The sequence below is a fragment of the Lepidochelys kempii genome, chromosome 4, assembly GCF_965140265.1.
Source record: "Lepidochelys kempii isolate rLepKem1 chromosome 4, rLepKem1.hap2, whole genome shotgun sequence".
Taxonomy (NCBI): domain Eukaryota; kingdom Metazoa; phylum Chordata; order Testudines; family Cheloniidae; genus Lepidochelys; species Lepidochelys kempii.
In genome coordinates, this window is record NC_133259.1 from 14,143,275 (window position 1) to 14,159,460 (window position 16,186).

General features: G+C 44.4%; 1 protein-coding gene across 7 annotated transcripts in view; it reads left to right on the forward strand.

Annotated features, from left to right (window-relative positions):
* FRAS1 (Fraser extracellular matrix complex subunit 1) overlaps positions 1-16,186 on the forward strand; it is a 299,490-nt gene that overhangs the window by 268,825 nt on the left and 14,479 nt on the right. For all 7 annotated transcript variants that reach the window (XM_073340462.1, XM_073340465.1, XM_073340463.1 and 4 more), the window contains 10 exons: positions 420-576; positions 1,329-1,529; positions 3,062-3,249; positions 4,430-4,705; positions 5,715-5,947; positions 6,420-6,580; positions 7,338-7,552; positions 11,734-11,884; positions 13,383-13,490; positions 14,359-14,518. In XM_073340462.1, the coding sequence (XP_073196563.1) occupies positions 420-576; positions 1,329-1,529; positions 3,062-3,249; positions 4,430-4,705; positions 5,715-5,947; positions 6,420-6,580; positions 7,338-7,552; positions 11,734-11,884; positions 13,383-13,490; positions 14,359-14,518 (1,850 nt within the window). The remainder of the gene's footprint in view (positions 1-419; positions 577-1,328; positions 1,530-3,061; positions 3,250-4,429; positions 4,706-5,714; positions 5,948-6,419; positions 6,581-7,337; positions 7,553-11,733; positions 11,885-13,382; positions 13,491-14,358; positions 14,519-16,186) is intronic.

A 16,186-nucleotide genomic window follows, 5' to 3' on the forward strand; every position in this document is an offset into this window, starting at 1 on the left:
TCAGAAGTAATATTCCAGCTGCTTTGGATTAGCTATTGTTACTGTTCTGGAATTAAAAGATGAGTCCATGGAGAATCTGCATTTAACACTAACTAAGTATTAGTTAACACATAAAAAACAAGTGTTGGGTATCAATAATATTTAGCATTACAGCTAGTGCTTTTTGAGTAGATAGTCTTGGAATACACACGAGGACCAGCTGTAGTGAGTAAGAAGTGCCATTTTTCCACAGCCGCTTTTCATCATATAGCTGCACTTTGATGCCCACGCAGAGTTTCTAAGCCTTCTTTCATCATACCTAGCATTTAACACTGTGGTGTTAAATGGTAGGTAGTGAAGAAACACTAATCTTCCATTAAATTCAGAGGAATTATTCGTGTTAGTTGCTAGTCTTTAACTGATGATGTATTTGGCTGTAGGTGAAGAACTGCACTGTCTATATCAATGATGACTCTGCATTTGAACCAGAGGAGCAATTCCGGATCTATCTTGGCAGTCCCCTTGGAAACCACTGGAGCGGAGCTAGAATCGGAAAGAATGACATGGCCACCATTACTGTCTCCAATGATGAAGATGGTAAGAGAGAATGGGCTACATTAGGAACTAGATGGAGCAGGTACAATTCCAGGGCAGTCAGTGGAATTTACACCAGGTCTGAATGTTAGCCATTATATGTAAACTGCCTCGAATTAAATGGTTGACTTGTTGATCAGTGCTCCATTATATTGTAAAAAGAAAAGGAGTACTTGTGGCACCTTAGCGACTAACCAATTTATTTGAGCATAAGCTTTCGTGAACTATAAGCTTATGCTCAAATAAATTGGTTAGTCTCTAAGGTGCCACAAGTACTCCTTTTCTTTTTGCAAATACAGACTAACACGGCTGTTACTCTGAAACCTGCCATTATATTGTATTAACTCACATTTAAAATTGATTCTGAATCTCATGTTAGTGGTACGCTGTGGCACATAGATAAAGGACCACTAGTGCTAGACAAAATGTAGAGTTAGTGTATTTGGAAAGGTCAGGTAAGGCAGCCTACCTGTCTGCTGGAAGGGCAATCTGAAGGAATGACTGCCAAGCTTACTGTATGGCTCCTGGGCCCAGCAGGGTATCAGAGAGCCATGTCTAGGCTGTAGGCTCTGCCCCTGTATGTCAGGAGTGCCTCTCAGACTTCACTCTGATGTGCGGAATAATGTTGATGGGTTTTAAAAGGAGCTATGTCAGTTCAGCCTTGGCTGCTGGAAAGCTTACTGTGGTGCAAATCATTTTGAGGCTACTAGAGTTGCTACAAATACGTGTTTCTGTTCTTCATACCATTTCTCTAGCCCCCACCATTGAGTTTGAAGAGACTGCATACCAAGTACGGGAGCCTCCAGGCCCTGAGGGTCTTGCTATTCTAAACATCAAGGTGCTCAGAAGAGGGGACCAGAACAGGACCTCAAAGGTCCGCTGCAGCACCCGTGATGGCTCAGCCCAGTCCGGAGTCGATTACTATCCAAAGAGTCGAGTCCTCAAGTTCAGCCCTGGTAAAGGATACTTGGAATTGAATTATGAGGTGGAGGGATTACTCAGTGACATTTAACACAGGCCAAAACAAATTAAAATGAAAGGAAAATGTGCAAGTAATTTACACAACAATGCTCTATGTGGGGGATTTTCAAAAGCATTTGGCATTGACCCAACTCTGCTCCCATTGAAGTCACTGTGTGTGTCTTGTTTTTCATGGGTGTATGATTTCATATATAAGCTAAAACATGAGCTACACCAACCCCCTCTAAAGTATTTATGCTTTGGGGTTTGTTCTAGACACACACACTGCAGTCATATTTGATGCAGCATTTATAATAGGAAACACCTATGTCATCCTTTCAATAATCTTTCACAGGGTGGTTATATTTACTTTTCCCAAATCAGTCATAAGCCTCAGAGGAATTCTTTAAGTATGTTGGAGAGACCACAAAAAGCAGTCCAACACGATGTTTTGACAGAGCACACACTGGGGATGTCAGGGTTCTCTCCACTTCCCCTGCAGGCAGCTGAGAAAAATAAAAACTGAAAAACAGTGGAGGTGGGGAATTGAGACTCCCACTGGAGCAGACCATCACTTTTCTGCTGGTGCCAAACCGCATTCCCCCTCACGCTCTTCTGCATACAGGGGGTGCTCACGCTGCATACAAAGCGTGAGTGAGCAGGGAGTGATGAATATAAGGAGACAGAAAGATGGCCTAGCCTGTGTGCTCACAGGGATTACCTGCCTTTGAACAGATTGGAAGGCCATCCCCAACCACAACACCTTTCATGTTTGGTACCATGGAATATGCGAATCCCATATTTCATCCCTTCACAACACCCTTGCTGGGTGACAAGGGTTTTTTGTAATAAACTATAAATGTTCTGCATAAGGTTTTAGCCAGGCAGTTGCCATTAAAGTCAGTAGGAATCCCCTGGCTACAACCCTGCCTTCTGCTATGGCCGAAATCCTGATACGGTGTAACCCTTCTTCCTGCTACGGTGATGAAGTTTGAGAATGAGAGTGATTGTAAGAGAGAGAATATTGCCAGTTGACAGCTAACAATACAGATTCCTCAAGGAGCCTGTGTATACAGGAGTTCTGCAGAAACCCCTCAAGATCCTACAAGATAACTCGAACCATGCCCCACGGGTCCAACAGCAGTAGCTTTGCATGTTAGAGCCAAAGAGTTAAAACAGAGACACTAGTAACAGGGATGGGATATGTTTTGGATCATAGATTTTTATTACAGTCAGCTAATATAAGACAGGCACTGTTAATCCTCATATAGCATCTGCTTGTAAGTCTGCCAGATGATCAATCGGACCAGTCGTTTTAGCTGGAGTTTTATTTATGACTTATTTATTTATCTGTCCTGGCTGGAAGGTGCTAAATCATTAGAGTTCAGATAAAACCTGTAATGTGTATTTTATCGTAATGTTTCAATGATCCTGACCTGAGGCAGCTATGCAGTGTTTTATGGGAGCTGTTAGGGTAATGTCAGATGATATATCAGGTTCTCTGTTTCTCTCGTGTTCATTCATGTAGGGGTGGACCACATCATATTTAAGGTGGAGATCCTGTCTAACGAAGACAGGGAGTGGCATGAGTCCTTTTCTGTGGTGCTGGGTCCAGATGATCCAGTGGAAGCTGTTCTTGGGGATATCACCACTGCAGTAGTCACTATTCTGGATCAGGAAGCAGCAGGGAGCCTTATTTTACCAGCACCTCCCATTGTAAGTAGCAAAACGTGAATGATGTAAGTTAGTGGTAGGGGAGAACCTACAGAAAAGCAGAACACGCAGCGAAGCACACTGGGCTTGCCTACACTAGAACATGCAGGCCTGTGAAGCCACGGCCTTTTAAAAAACGAGTGTGGAGACTCCCAAATGCTTGATCTAGGCGACAGACAGTTGTGGCTAAGCGGACCCCCTGTTCATGTGACCAGTTAACTCAAGGTTAAAACTCTAGTGTAGACACACCCTCTGTAGTCACAGCATTCCTCTTTGGACCAGCAGAGGCTCAGGGTAAATTGATACTGGTATTCCAGGTGGTGTGGGAGGCAGGCAAGGCAGTGAATAGGAGAACAGGCTGCATAATGGTTCTTCACCTACTTCACAGAGGCATGGGCCCATGCTTTCCTGCCATTTGAACTGTGGCATGACTGAAGAGACATAGTTGCTTATGTTAAGGTGAGATGGGCTGGAGATTGCCAAGGCAAAAATGGCAGATAATAAGGTAGTAGTATGGGAAAGTCCCACTTAACTAAGCTGTTATCATAAGGTAGGAACCTTTCTAGTGGGCAAATCACTTGTAGATGTCTGAGTCTGCTACCACCTCCAAGCTAATGGAGCTTGTCCTTTTGCCTAAGTTGTAGAGGCTTATGCTTTTAGATCCAGAGTTCCTGGGTTTATTTCCCTCAAACAGGGAAGTTGTTACACTGGCATTGCCCTTAGTTTGGGCAAGGGACGGTACGTGCACTGTTATGTTCCTTGTGTGCTTCAGCATCCAAAATAATATCAAATACAATTATGTTGGTAGCATCCCACTCACCTTTTACTGCAGAGAGCCTAAATGATATCTGAGCTAGAATGCGAACAGCTGGGCAGGTGTAGGACTTGGGTTGTCCCTCTTCTGAGGGACACGGCTGCAATTCAGGTACTGGATGTGTTCCATAATGTAGGATTTAGTATTTTAATAGCATAGGATGCTCCAATATGCTGATAGCGCTGAGCATTCCTGCTGAGTCCATACACCTCTCTCCTTCCCTGTAATCCTCAGTGGGATTTATGAAGTAAAATAAATACAGTGCACCAGTAACAAGGTTTGGAAATTGAGAAAACAGGCAGCCCAGCCCTTGTTTCATGTGTCTTTCCCTCAGTTCCTGGTGAAAGCTGGTGTATTGCATTGCTGCAGGTGGTCACCCTGGCAGACTATGACCATGTGGAGGAAGTAACCAAAGAGGGTGTAAAGAAATCCCCTTCTCCAGGCTACCCACTGATCTGTGTAACGCCTTGTGATCCTCACTTCCCCAAGTACTTATTCATGAAGGAGCGCTGTGATGAGGCCGGGATCAACCAGTCTTCAGTACAGTTCAACTGGGAGGTGGCAACGCCCACTGATGGGAATGGGGCCAGATCACCCTTTGAAACAATTTCGGACAATACGCCGTTCACTAGCATCAACCACATGGTACGTGACTGTGTACGGTAGTGCAAGAGGGTGTGGATTATGCATAACAGTTCATGGTGAGTGTTGGGGGGCTCAAAGCACATCCTTGAAGCATTTGCTGTTTTGAGATTCTAGGTCAGTAGAATATCAGTTCTTGAAGAACCATTAACTAAGTTGAAGTAATGTGTGTATGTTTCACACCCATCCAGCCACCCACAAAGCCCCCAGCTTCATTAAGAGAACATTATTAAGGATGCAAAGTCCAGCACACAAAAGTTAAGATGTGCCAGACATAAGGTTGCCTGTGCAACCTTAATTCAGCCTGCTGGTGCATATGCATTATGATACAGTCTTTAATTCCCTGATCAATAGGACCCCTGCCTCATTCGGTGCACAGGACGGATGGTGCTCACTGAATGAAAACCCATTCAATATTTTGTTTTATTCTGGTTGTTTAACGGGTGGCCCTAGGCATTATTTACTGCACAGTATTCAAACCCTTCTCTGAAGACAATTATTAATTTCCTTCCGGACATTTCCACGGTGCTCCTCACAAGAACATGAAAGTGCTTCACAAACATGAATGAATCTATTTTCTGTGAAGTTGGGGGAGAGGGGGATGGCATTATCCCCATTTTACAGAAGGGGTACTGAGGTAGAGAGAGATCAAGGTCAGAAGTTTCCACTAATTTCGCATGCCCAACTAAGAGCCCTAGGACCTGACTTTGAGAGTACTTAGCAGTACATTGTAAGCCCTAGGGAACAGGGACCATCTCTTTGTTCTGTGTTTGTAGAACACCTAGCGCAATGGGGTCCTGATGGCTAGCAGCCTCAGGCACTACGGTAATATAAATCAATTGATAATAATAATCCATAATAACAACAGACCACTTTGTATATTCAGCCACAGCTCCCACTGACTTCTTTGCAGTTGAGTGCTCAGCACTTCTGCGAATCAGCCCGTACGTGTTGGGGCGGGCCTGGTTTTGCCTTTTACATACATGCAAACCGCTTTCCTCATTCCTCCCAGGTGCTGGACAGCATTTACTTCAGCCGGCGGTTCCATGTGCGCTGTGTGGCAAAAGCCATAGACAAGGCCGGGCACGTGGGGACCCCACTGAGAAGCAACATAGTTACCATAGGGACCGACAGTGCCATTTGTCATACTCCTGTGGTAGCTGGAACGGGCCGAGGATTCCAGGCTCAGTCGTTCATTGCCACTCTGAAGTATCTGGATGTCAAACACAAGGAACATCCCAACAGGTATAAGCCTGGAAATGGGCACTCACCTGACCATGATTCTGGTCTTCCAGGGGTTTAACGGTTTAATTCATGTTTTTACATACAAAACAAACAGAACAGAAAAAAGATGGATGTGTTTAAGAAATGAGGTCTCTTTTGTATATCATGAACTGGCTCTCTTCCCCCCCGTCTCCTCCTCATACTTAATAGTGAAGGGATGCAGCAAGCATTCATATAATTGCCTCTGGGGTCATGCTTTACTCCTTGAGTTAGAAACACTGTAGTCAGTGGGTCTATATCAAGGAATACAGTGTTACTCAACATCAGCGAGGAAATTCAGCCCTAAATAAATACAACACCAATGAATTCAAACTTGTGCTCTGAGCTGTTGACCAGACGGTAGCTATGTGCTGTGTAAACTGATACAATATGCACCCTTTTTGTGAACAGTTTTTGCATAAACAGCTGTTTCTGCTTATTTATTCTGTTCTAGAATCCATATTTCAGTGCAAATCCCCCACCAGGATGGAATGCTGCCTCTCATCTCCACTATGCCTCTGCACAACCTGCACTTCCTCTTATCCGAGTCCATCTACAGACACCAGCATGTCTGCTCAAACCTGGTCACCATCAGGGACCTGCAGGGCATCTCGGGTAAGCTTTAAAGCAAGCGATTGCTTTGTAAATGAAAAAGGAAACGTGAACAGAGGGTAAGCTCTTTAAGGCAAGGACCTAGCATACTATTGACACTATATAATTAATAATATTGAGATATCAATATGCAGTAGAGTTGCTACATTTGAGGGAGATAAATGGGGAGGAATGCACTGAGCAGGTCATTTCCCCTTTCCCGTATATGTTCTGTGGCAGGGTACACAGTGAGCCCCTGTGCTTCATTCTGCCTTGTGGCACAGAAAGCAGCATCAGCAAACGAATCATGTGGAAGGGACGCCATGAGCCAAGGAAAAAATCCAAAACTTGTCTTTAAAATTTAGTTTAAGCTACCCTGGCACTGCAAACACTCTAATGCACAAGTCAGAATTGTATGTTCATTGCATGGTGTCACTATAGGGCAGAGTTAAGATTGTTTAGATGCCCTAACTGTGCGTTTTCAGACCTTAACACGTTTGGATATTTTAGAAGTTTAACCTTAGCCCTGAGTTTCCTGGCTTTATAATATTTGGTTCTGGAATAAATGCAACATCCCTGTTAGTTTTTACCTTTATGTTATTTATATGGATTCAGCCTTAACTCCAGTTTAACATAGTGAAAAGTGCCTCTAAGCAGTACTGTAATAAAAATCATCATCTCAGTATATATCCAATACCTCATTGGATAATTAAAATGTTATGTCAGTACCTAGAGTTCCTTAATTCACAGAGATATGTCTCCTTTTGTTTCCTAATTCCAGAAGCGGGATTCCTGGATGAAGTGACGTATGACAGCATCATTCTGGGTCCTGGATATGACCGTCCATACCAGTTTGATCCCACAGTGAGAGAACCAAAGACAATCCAGCTCTACAAACACCTCAATCTGAAGAGCTGTATTTGGACTTTTGATGCATACTATGACATGACAGAATTAATCGATGTCTGTGGGGGATCTGTAACTGCTGACTTCCAGGTGAGGGTTCATTTCCAAAAGACTTGGGCCCAATCCAGACCTCTTTACTAAGGCAGAAGTCCTATAGCAGTAAATATTCGTTGGGCGTGCCTTCCATCCCACGGAATCAGTACACATTTGATTTTCCCCTGGCTATTATTTAAGGCAGAATGGTACATCATGAAATGTACTTGGCTCTTTTATTTTGATAAGAATGGTATTGTTTTAATTATATTATTCCATCATATGCTAGAGACTATACTGTAAATGTTTCAAGTGTAATAATGTATTGGTAATATGAAAATTCATGACTGTCTCTGCTATTAACTATTTCGGACCAGATTCTCAGCTGGTGTAAATCAGCATTGAATTCAGTGGATATATGTTAATTTACCGTTGCTGAGAATTTTGCCCTCTGTGAATAGTGGAGTGAGCTCTCAGGAATTTTTTGAGATTTCTCAAATTTGCAGAAGAGCACAGTGAGAGTAATAATCTAGTATAAAATAATGGCTTGTGTGTATGAGTACCACTGCCCTCTACTGGTTGCAATATGTATAACCAATATATTATAAGTTTCAGAGTAGCAGCCCTGTTAGTCTGTATTCGCAAAAAGAAAAGGAGTACTCGTGGCACCTTAGAGACTAACAAATTTATTTGAGCATAAGCTTTCATGAGCTACATCTCACTTGCATCTGATGAAGTGAGCTGTAGCTCACGAAAGCTTATGGTCAAAAAAATGTGTTAGTCTCTAAGGTGCCACAAATACTCTTTTTCTTTTTGCAATATATTATAATAACTCAGACTGGCTCGTGTGTTTACTGACTGAGCAAGCAGAGCTGCTCTTTTAATGTACTGAATAGAGACTTGCGTTTGTAGAGCTGAAATCATGATTCACAGTACCTCGTGCGCACAGTTAGCTTATGTGGTGGAGGCCAGGTATTATTCCAGACACATACCCGTACATTTATACTGCACACAGAGCAAGGGTACATGCACATAAAGATAAAGACATGTTCGTAGACTCAGCTTTGACTAACGCTAGTGTTCTCGGTGAGTGAGGAACAGCTTTGTATTTACATAATGTTCTTTCAGCAGAACAGGGGGAGGGAGGTATTTTTCATTTCTCAAATGCTAATCAGGAAAAGACTTTCTTTATTCACATGGGCAAACTCATTCATCATTTTAGTGACAGTTACTTTTATTCCAGTATTTTTTGAAAACCAGCAACGTCGGTGATGATCCACTGAGCTGTTATCTTTATACATGCCCATTTCATGTGTTAAAATACAGTTATCAGGAGGTCTCGAGTGGTTCGCAGGCTTTCAGCTGACCTTCGGCACATCACTCAATTTGCCTGCTTTAGACAATTATAGAGAGATTTTTAACAGCAATAAATGCTGACCTAACTTTGTTCCTAATTAAGGCAATGGATCAAATTACCATTGACTTCAGGGAGAACAGAGAAAGGCCAACATTGAACATTTATCACAATCTTGGCTTTAATAATTATAAATGCTACTTATTTCTTTATTATGCAAATCAAGAAAACTATTTGTCTGTTAAACTCTTGAGTCAAACTTTTTTTATCTGTAAGTATTTTCTTACTGCCTGAAAATCTTAAATAAGATCCTAGACAAATTACAATATTTTCTTTTTCAAAACATCTGCTGCAATCAAAGCTTCAAGCACTTAAAAAAGAGCTTTCATCAACTCCACCTGTGTACATTTGCCTCCGTACTATGAATTGGCAAACAAAGAAAAATACCTATTTAACACAACACCAGAATGGCAGTATGCAAGAAGATGTACTGTGAAGAGAGAAAAAACGGCTTTGTGTAAAGATACAGTACATGAAATGGGCACGTGTAAAGATAGGTATAATATGATATCTTTATACCTTGCCGATTTCATACACAAAAATCCAGTTACCAGGGGGTCTTGAATGGTTTGTAGGCACACTATAATTGTCTGTGCACCAAGAGGGAGGACTAGACAAGCTTCCCCCCCTCCCAACCATACTTGTTCATTAATCAGCAATAATCATAGAAATGCAGGACTGGAAGGGACCTCAGAAGGTCATCTAGTCCAGTCCCCTGCACTGAGGCAGTATTAGGTGTTATCTAGACCAGCTTTTCTCAAACTAGGGTCTGTGGACCCTGGGGGTCCCTAAGGGTACCCCAGTGGTTCCCCAGGCCCCACTGATCAACTCCTCCCCCTCCCTCCCAGTGCCTCCTGCACGCTAAAAGTGGGGTGAAGGCGGGCTTCTACCTGTTCCGCGTGCTGCCCCCACCCCGAGTGATGACACCGCAGCTCCCATTGGCCGGGAACTGCAGCCAATGGTAGCTGCGGGGGCAGTGCTTCCGGGCAGGGGCAGCGTGCAGAGACCCCCTGGCCTCTCTGTCTAGGAGTCACTGCCAGAGGGTTGTGCTGGTCGTTTCTGGGAGCCACCCAAGGTAAGCACTGCCCAGCCGGAGCCCTTACCCCAACCCCCTGCCCCAGCTCAGAGCCCCCTCCTACACTCCCTCCCAGAGCCCACACCCCTCATTCATTCAAACCCCCTACCCCAGCCCAGAGCTTTCACCCAAACTCCCTCCCAGACCCTGCACCCCTTCCCACAGCCAAACTCCCTCGCAGAGCCCACACCCCGCATCCACTCCTGTACCCCAACCCCCTGCCCCATCCTGGTGAAAGTGAGCGATGGAGGGAGGATGGATGGAGTGAGCGGGGCGTCTGAAGGGGCGGAGCAAGGACTGAGCTGGGGAAGGCTTGGGGGGTCCCTGAAAACTTTTAAATCAGAATGAGGGTCCTTGGGTTGCTAAAGTTTGAGAACCGCTGATCTAGACCATTTTGTCCAACCTGTTCTTAAAAACCTCTAAAAACAGAGATTCCACAGCACCCCTAGATAATTTGTTCCAGTGCTTAACCACCCTCACAGTTAGGAAGTTTTTGCTAATGTTTAATCTAAATCTCCCTTGCTTCAATTTAAGCCCATTGCTTCTTGTCCTGTCCCTATTGCAGTGGTTCCCAAACTGGGGTTCGCAGAACGTTGCAGGAGGTTCGCCAGAAAAATTTCACTCATGGCGGCCAGAGGACCCCGGGCATTGGAAGCAGCAGGTGGGACCTGCTGGGCAGGGCAGCCCGCCCGAGCCCCAGGGAGAGCGGGGCCGGGCAGTTGGGGCTGGCAGCCCGAGCCCCGGCGGTCAGCGGGACCCGCAGCCCGAGCTCAGTGGAGCTCAGCTGACCGGGGCGGTCAACGGGGTCCAGCAGCAGGAGCCCCATGGAGTGTGGAGGACATTTAAACTTAAATCCCTGGAAATACTCATTTTTAGGAGGAGGTTCACGAGATTTCACAATTTCGTGAAAGGGATTCGCAAGCTGTTAAAGTTTGGGAACCACTGCCCTATCGGATAAAGAGGACAATTTTTCACCCTCCTCTTTATAACAACCTTTTATGTATTTGAAGACTGTTTTCATGTCCCCCCTCAGTCCTCTTTTCCAGACTAAACCCAGTTTTTTCAGTCTTTCCTTTATAAGGTCATATTTTCTAGCCCTTTAATCGTTTTTGTTGCTCTTCTCTGCACTTTCTCCAACTTGTCCACATCTTTCCTGAAATGTGGTGCCCAGAACTGGACACAATACTCCAGCTGAGGCCTTATCAGTGCTGAATGGAGTAGAAGAATTATTTCTCTTGTCTTGCTTACCACACTCCTGCTAATGCATCCCAGAATATTTGCTTTTTTTTTTTTGCAGCAGTATTACATTGTTGACTCATATTTAGTTTGTGATCCATTATAACCTCCAGATCCTTTTCTGCAGTACTCCTGCCTAGGCAGTCATTTCCCATTTTGTATTTGTGCAATTGATGATTCCTAATGTATCACCCTTACAGGGGCAGGGAAGCAAGACCTTACAATGCCTTAGAAATACTGCGTCCTCCCTTTGTACATCCTACATGTAGGACATCCATGATTCTCCTTGTGGAAAGAGGTAGCCTGGCATCCACATGGCACAAAATCTAGACCCATGGGAGAAGAATTCTATGAATGCTGCTCTGAGTTTTTGCTATTTCTGTGGCAGCTCTGAGTGTATAGGGTTTACTAGTTACAATAAATCTACAAAGCATTGTTATGAACTGGTCCCAGTATCTTTCACACCCCCCGCCCCCCAAAAAATCCATAACCATCTTTTTGTTTGATTCACAGGTGCGAGATTCTGCCCAGTCCTTCCTGACAGTCCATGTCCCTCTCTATGTGTCCTACATTTATGTGACCGCACCAAGAGGCTGGGCTTCTCTCGAACATCACACAGAGATGGAATTTTCCTTCTTCTACGACACTGTTCTCTGGAGAACAGGTAGATGGCACATTTTTCCTCTTTTCTCAGCTGTTACTGCAATCCTCACTTTGGGCATAACTTGCTGAAGCACATGGGAGTTCTGTCTGAGTCAGGACACATGGGATCAGACCCTTAAATTGTAAATATTTAGCAAGGGGAGTTGTCCTTCACCTTCTTAGCTCTGTCTGTTAACAAATGAAACTGCCTTCAGTGAGTTGTAGAAATTGTAGCTGGAAAAGACCTATTGGATCATCTAGCTCTTTCACTGTCCTGGCAAGATTGTTCACTGGGATATACTTTTTAGTGCTTTCTCCAGCTCTCTTTGAAATTATTCAAATGTTGGTGCTTCCTACCACAGTCTGACAGATCTCACCATCTGGAATTTTTTCCCAGTAGTTGGTCCAAACTGACTTTTGTTCAATTACTGTCAAGTATAAACTCTGCACAGTCTCTCTCCTTTTTTGATGAGTACACCAAAGAACCGACACCTGTCTGTGGTCATCTTGTGCATGAGCCCGTCCTTTCTATTTAGTCAAGCTGTCCGTATTCCTTTTAATTTCCCTCCAGGTTCCCCTTTCCTTGAAACCTGTGCTTGTGGTGAGTAGGGCAAGAATTCTGTTTTGCAAAACATGCTGAGATTTCAGGATTTGTTTTCATTCTGTGCCAGAACAAAACCAAGAGCTTTCTAAAAAATGTTTAAAAACCCATGAGAGCGCGCGCCACTGCAAAATAGCCAGCAATCTGAATCAAGCTGAGCAGGGACTTGTATCTGCGTCTCCCACGGGACTACAGGCTATTCTGGGCTGTGTCTCTCTCATTTTGACCAGAAAATCCAAATCCATCCTGATATGTTTAGACAAATAGGAATTTTCCAATGAGAAACGTTTCATCCAATGTTCCCTCTAATTTTTTACATCCATGTGCAGAATGAATTTTGTTATGTGCACCAATATGGAGGTGATGTGTAGCGGGGGAAGGGCTGAGGGGTTCAGTGTGTGGGAGGGGGCTCATGGTTGGGGCCAAGAGTGGGGTGCAGAGGCTGAGGGCTCTGGGGTGGGGCTGGGGATGAGGGGTTTGGAGTGCAGGCTACCCCGGGACTGCAGCGTGGAGAGAGGACTCTCCCCAACCCTCTTTTGCCACAGCAGCCCAGGGCTGGGGGAGAGGCGCCCTGCCTCGGCTGCGGCAGCTCCGAAGCTGGGGCCTGGGGAGAGGTGCTTCTCCCTGTCTGCACGGCCCTTGATAGCCTGCTGCATGGCCGCATAGCTTAGAGGTAACTTAGGTTTCATCAATAAATTTCCGACCAGCTGAAGCAGAGACCCCAACCCTGCAGCCCTCCCAGGAGTAGTCTCGGTACTCACATTGAGTAAGAGCTGCAAGGATTGGGCCCTGGGTGTGTGTTATCAGATTTTCTACCTCTGGAATTCATGCTGGTGATGTAAATTCGTTCGTTGCAAGCAGATGTTCTAGACAGTCCCCTTGCTGTTACATTCACTTTCTCCTTGATCTGGCCATACAGGGATTCAGACAGACAGTGTTCTCTCCGCCAGGCTGCAGATAATAAGGATCTATATCCGAGAGGATGGCCGGCTGGTTATTGAGTTCAAGACCCATGCCAAATTCAGAGGTAAGAGTGTCAGCTTTGATTTAGAACATTATACAAATATTGATTGGTCCTGAGGACAGGGATGATAAAGTTCTAGGATTGTTGTATATGGGTGAGGGCAATGTTCACGTTCAAAGAATTTATTTTTACCCAAAGGCCAATTTGCTTTTCTGCTGTTATCCTCTTAGCTGGTTGCTGTTTGTTTTATTCATTCCCTGGGTTTATTTGCACCATAATTCACATGCATTGGGAAGGACTGGTAGTATTCTGTCTGCCTTACTCCTTTTCCACTTGTTCCTGCCCAGGGCAGGCCAGTTGTACTCTCTGCCTTCAAGCGCCAGTGATCTAAGGAACAGGAAACCAGAGCAAGCCCAGTTTAATGCCAGGTATTGGGGACTCCCAACGCCAGCAGCGAAAGTGTCGGCATTAATAGTAGGCAGCTGGATGGAGTGAGGTTCCTATACTCCAGAGTTTGCTGGCTGCTGTTAGAGTCAGTTGGTCGTTGCAGGAGACTACTTTTGTCATGGCCCTGTCTAGACGAATGACTTTCTGAAATCCTCTGATTGTTGCTCTGGCAACAGTGGGAATGCTACTGTACATCAGCTGCCAGTGTTTTACCATTGTGGTGTTTGTAAATTTTTCTTAGGGCAGGCTTGATCCTTACTTTCACAAGTAGCCATTACTCACATGAGTTATCCCACTGAGTTCCAAGTTCTTGAGGTCCAAGATTGGACCTTTTCATATTTTGTTTTATTTTAAACCTTTGATGGAACATTAGATATTCTACTGACCACCTCTCCAGCATATGACTTCAACACAAGTTTGCAAGAAGGCTAGATACAGGTAAAAATATGTATCTGTAGGTGATGTATTTGTATTCCTCATCCAGGGCATTTTGTGATGGAACACCACACTCTGCCAGATGTGAAGTCTTTTATAATGACTCCAGACCACCTAGGAGGGATTGAGTTCGATCTGCAGCTTTTGTGGAGTGCACAGACTTTTGACTCCCCCTATCAGCTGTGGAGGGCAACCAGCTCCTATAACAGGTGAGGAAGGAGGACTGTGGGTACAATCGGCTTTATAGCTTCCATCGACAGAATGGTGTTTGTGCGTGCTGAGAATGCCAGCCTTAACAGCATTCTGGAGCGAAGAGTCCAGTTCAGTCGTACTAGCACTTAATTTCTCTCTCTGCTGTTATGGCATTAGCCACTAGCATGAAACTTTATTTCTGTTTGTCGCCTGGGTGGTCTTGATAAATCCTCTAATCTGTTTGGATCTTGCCTAAGCCGAAAGGCTCTTTTGGGCCTAGGATATAAGAATAGAGGTATAATAAGTGAATGGCAACAGTCTCATCTGTCAGATGTCCTGAACACATGATCAGGGCTTCTTTTTATATGCTCGTAAGTGTTTGACTCTCCAAGAACTTCTCACCTATCATTTGTAGGGGCCTGGATAGGTCAGGGGATTGGTCATGGGATATGGAGTCTTTGGGTCTGATTTTCGGTTGCCCTGCACCTCTGTAGCTCTGGGGTAAATGACTACACAAGGTGCAAGGCAACTGACAATAAGGTTTCCATTCCCTTCAGTGGCAACAGCTGAATTATACTCTGGTTGGTGGGTAGCCCCTAATTTTGTTATTATCTGGTAGCTCCTTTGTCTTCCTCCTCCAGCTATGTTCTGTATCATCTTATATAATTGACACCTCTTCAAAACCCCTTCTTCTCTTTATCCAGTTGCCTCCTCTCCTCTTCTCCGTGTCCTATCTTCTGTTTGTTTACCTTAAATTGTAGGCCCTTTACAGCAGGGAATATGTCTGATTCTGATACCCTCAGTCAATGGGACGACTTGTAGAATGAAATACTACTTTACTGGCTGAGTAAAGGTATTAGAATCTGGCCTTATGTTAGTAAGCACTATATCATAGAATCATAGAATATCAGGGTTGGAAGGGACCCCAGAAGGTCATCTAGTCCAACCCCCTGCTCGAAGCAGGGCCAATTCCCAGTTAAATCATCCCAGCCAGGGCTTTGTCAAGCCTGACCTTAAAAACCTCTAAGGAAGGAGATTCTACCACCTCCCTAGGTAACGCATTCCAGTGTTTCACCACCCTCTTAGTGAAAAAGTTTTTCCTAATATCCAATCTAAACCTCCTAAAACCATATATACCTATATGGTTTTTCATAACAAGGATTGTTGGTGGCCTATGTAAAATGGATTCAGTGGCCTCAAGTCCAGTCATCACTATCTGCCTGGTGAGCAGGCTCTGCAAAGGGAGCTAGAATTGAATGGCCTATGGAACCTGCATTACCTCAAGGTTTTGAAATGAGGCACATAGGAGGGCAGCTTTCACTGCTACAGCCGACGCCGTGTCTGTCATGTGAGTAAAGGAAGAGCTTAATCTCCAGGGCTGTCAATCCAGTTCCTTTCAAGTATACTGAATTCATTTTTGGGGGGGAACAAAATATTTGTGTAAGTAGCATGGAGGTACTGGTAGTGACTTCATTCCTAAGGGCGCATTGAGATTTGCACTTTAAAGCAGGATTTCAATCCCTGTGTTTCACAGTTTAATTAAAATTAAGGCTATCCTTGATATAAGTACTTATGCTATGATCTAGAAATATCTTCATTCACTCTGCTTTTCTTGGTATCATTTTAGTAAATGATCCCTTGTCTCTCATCCAGCTGTGTTCATTCACACAGGCAAATAGAGCATC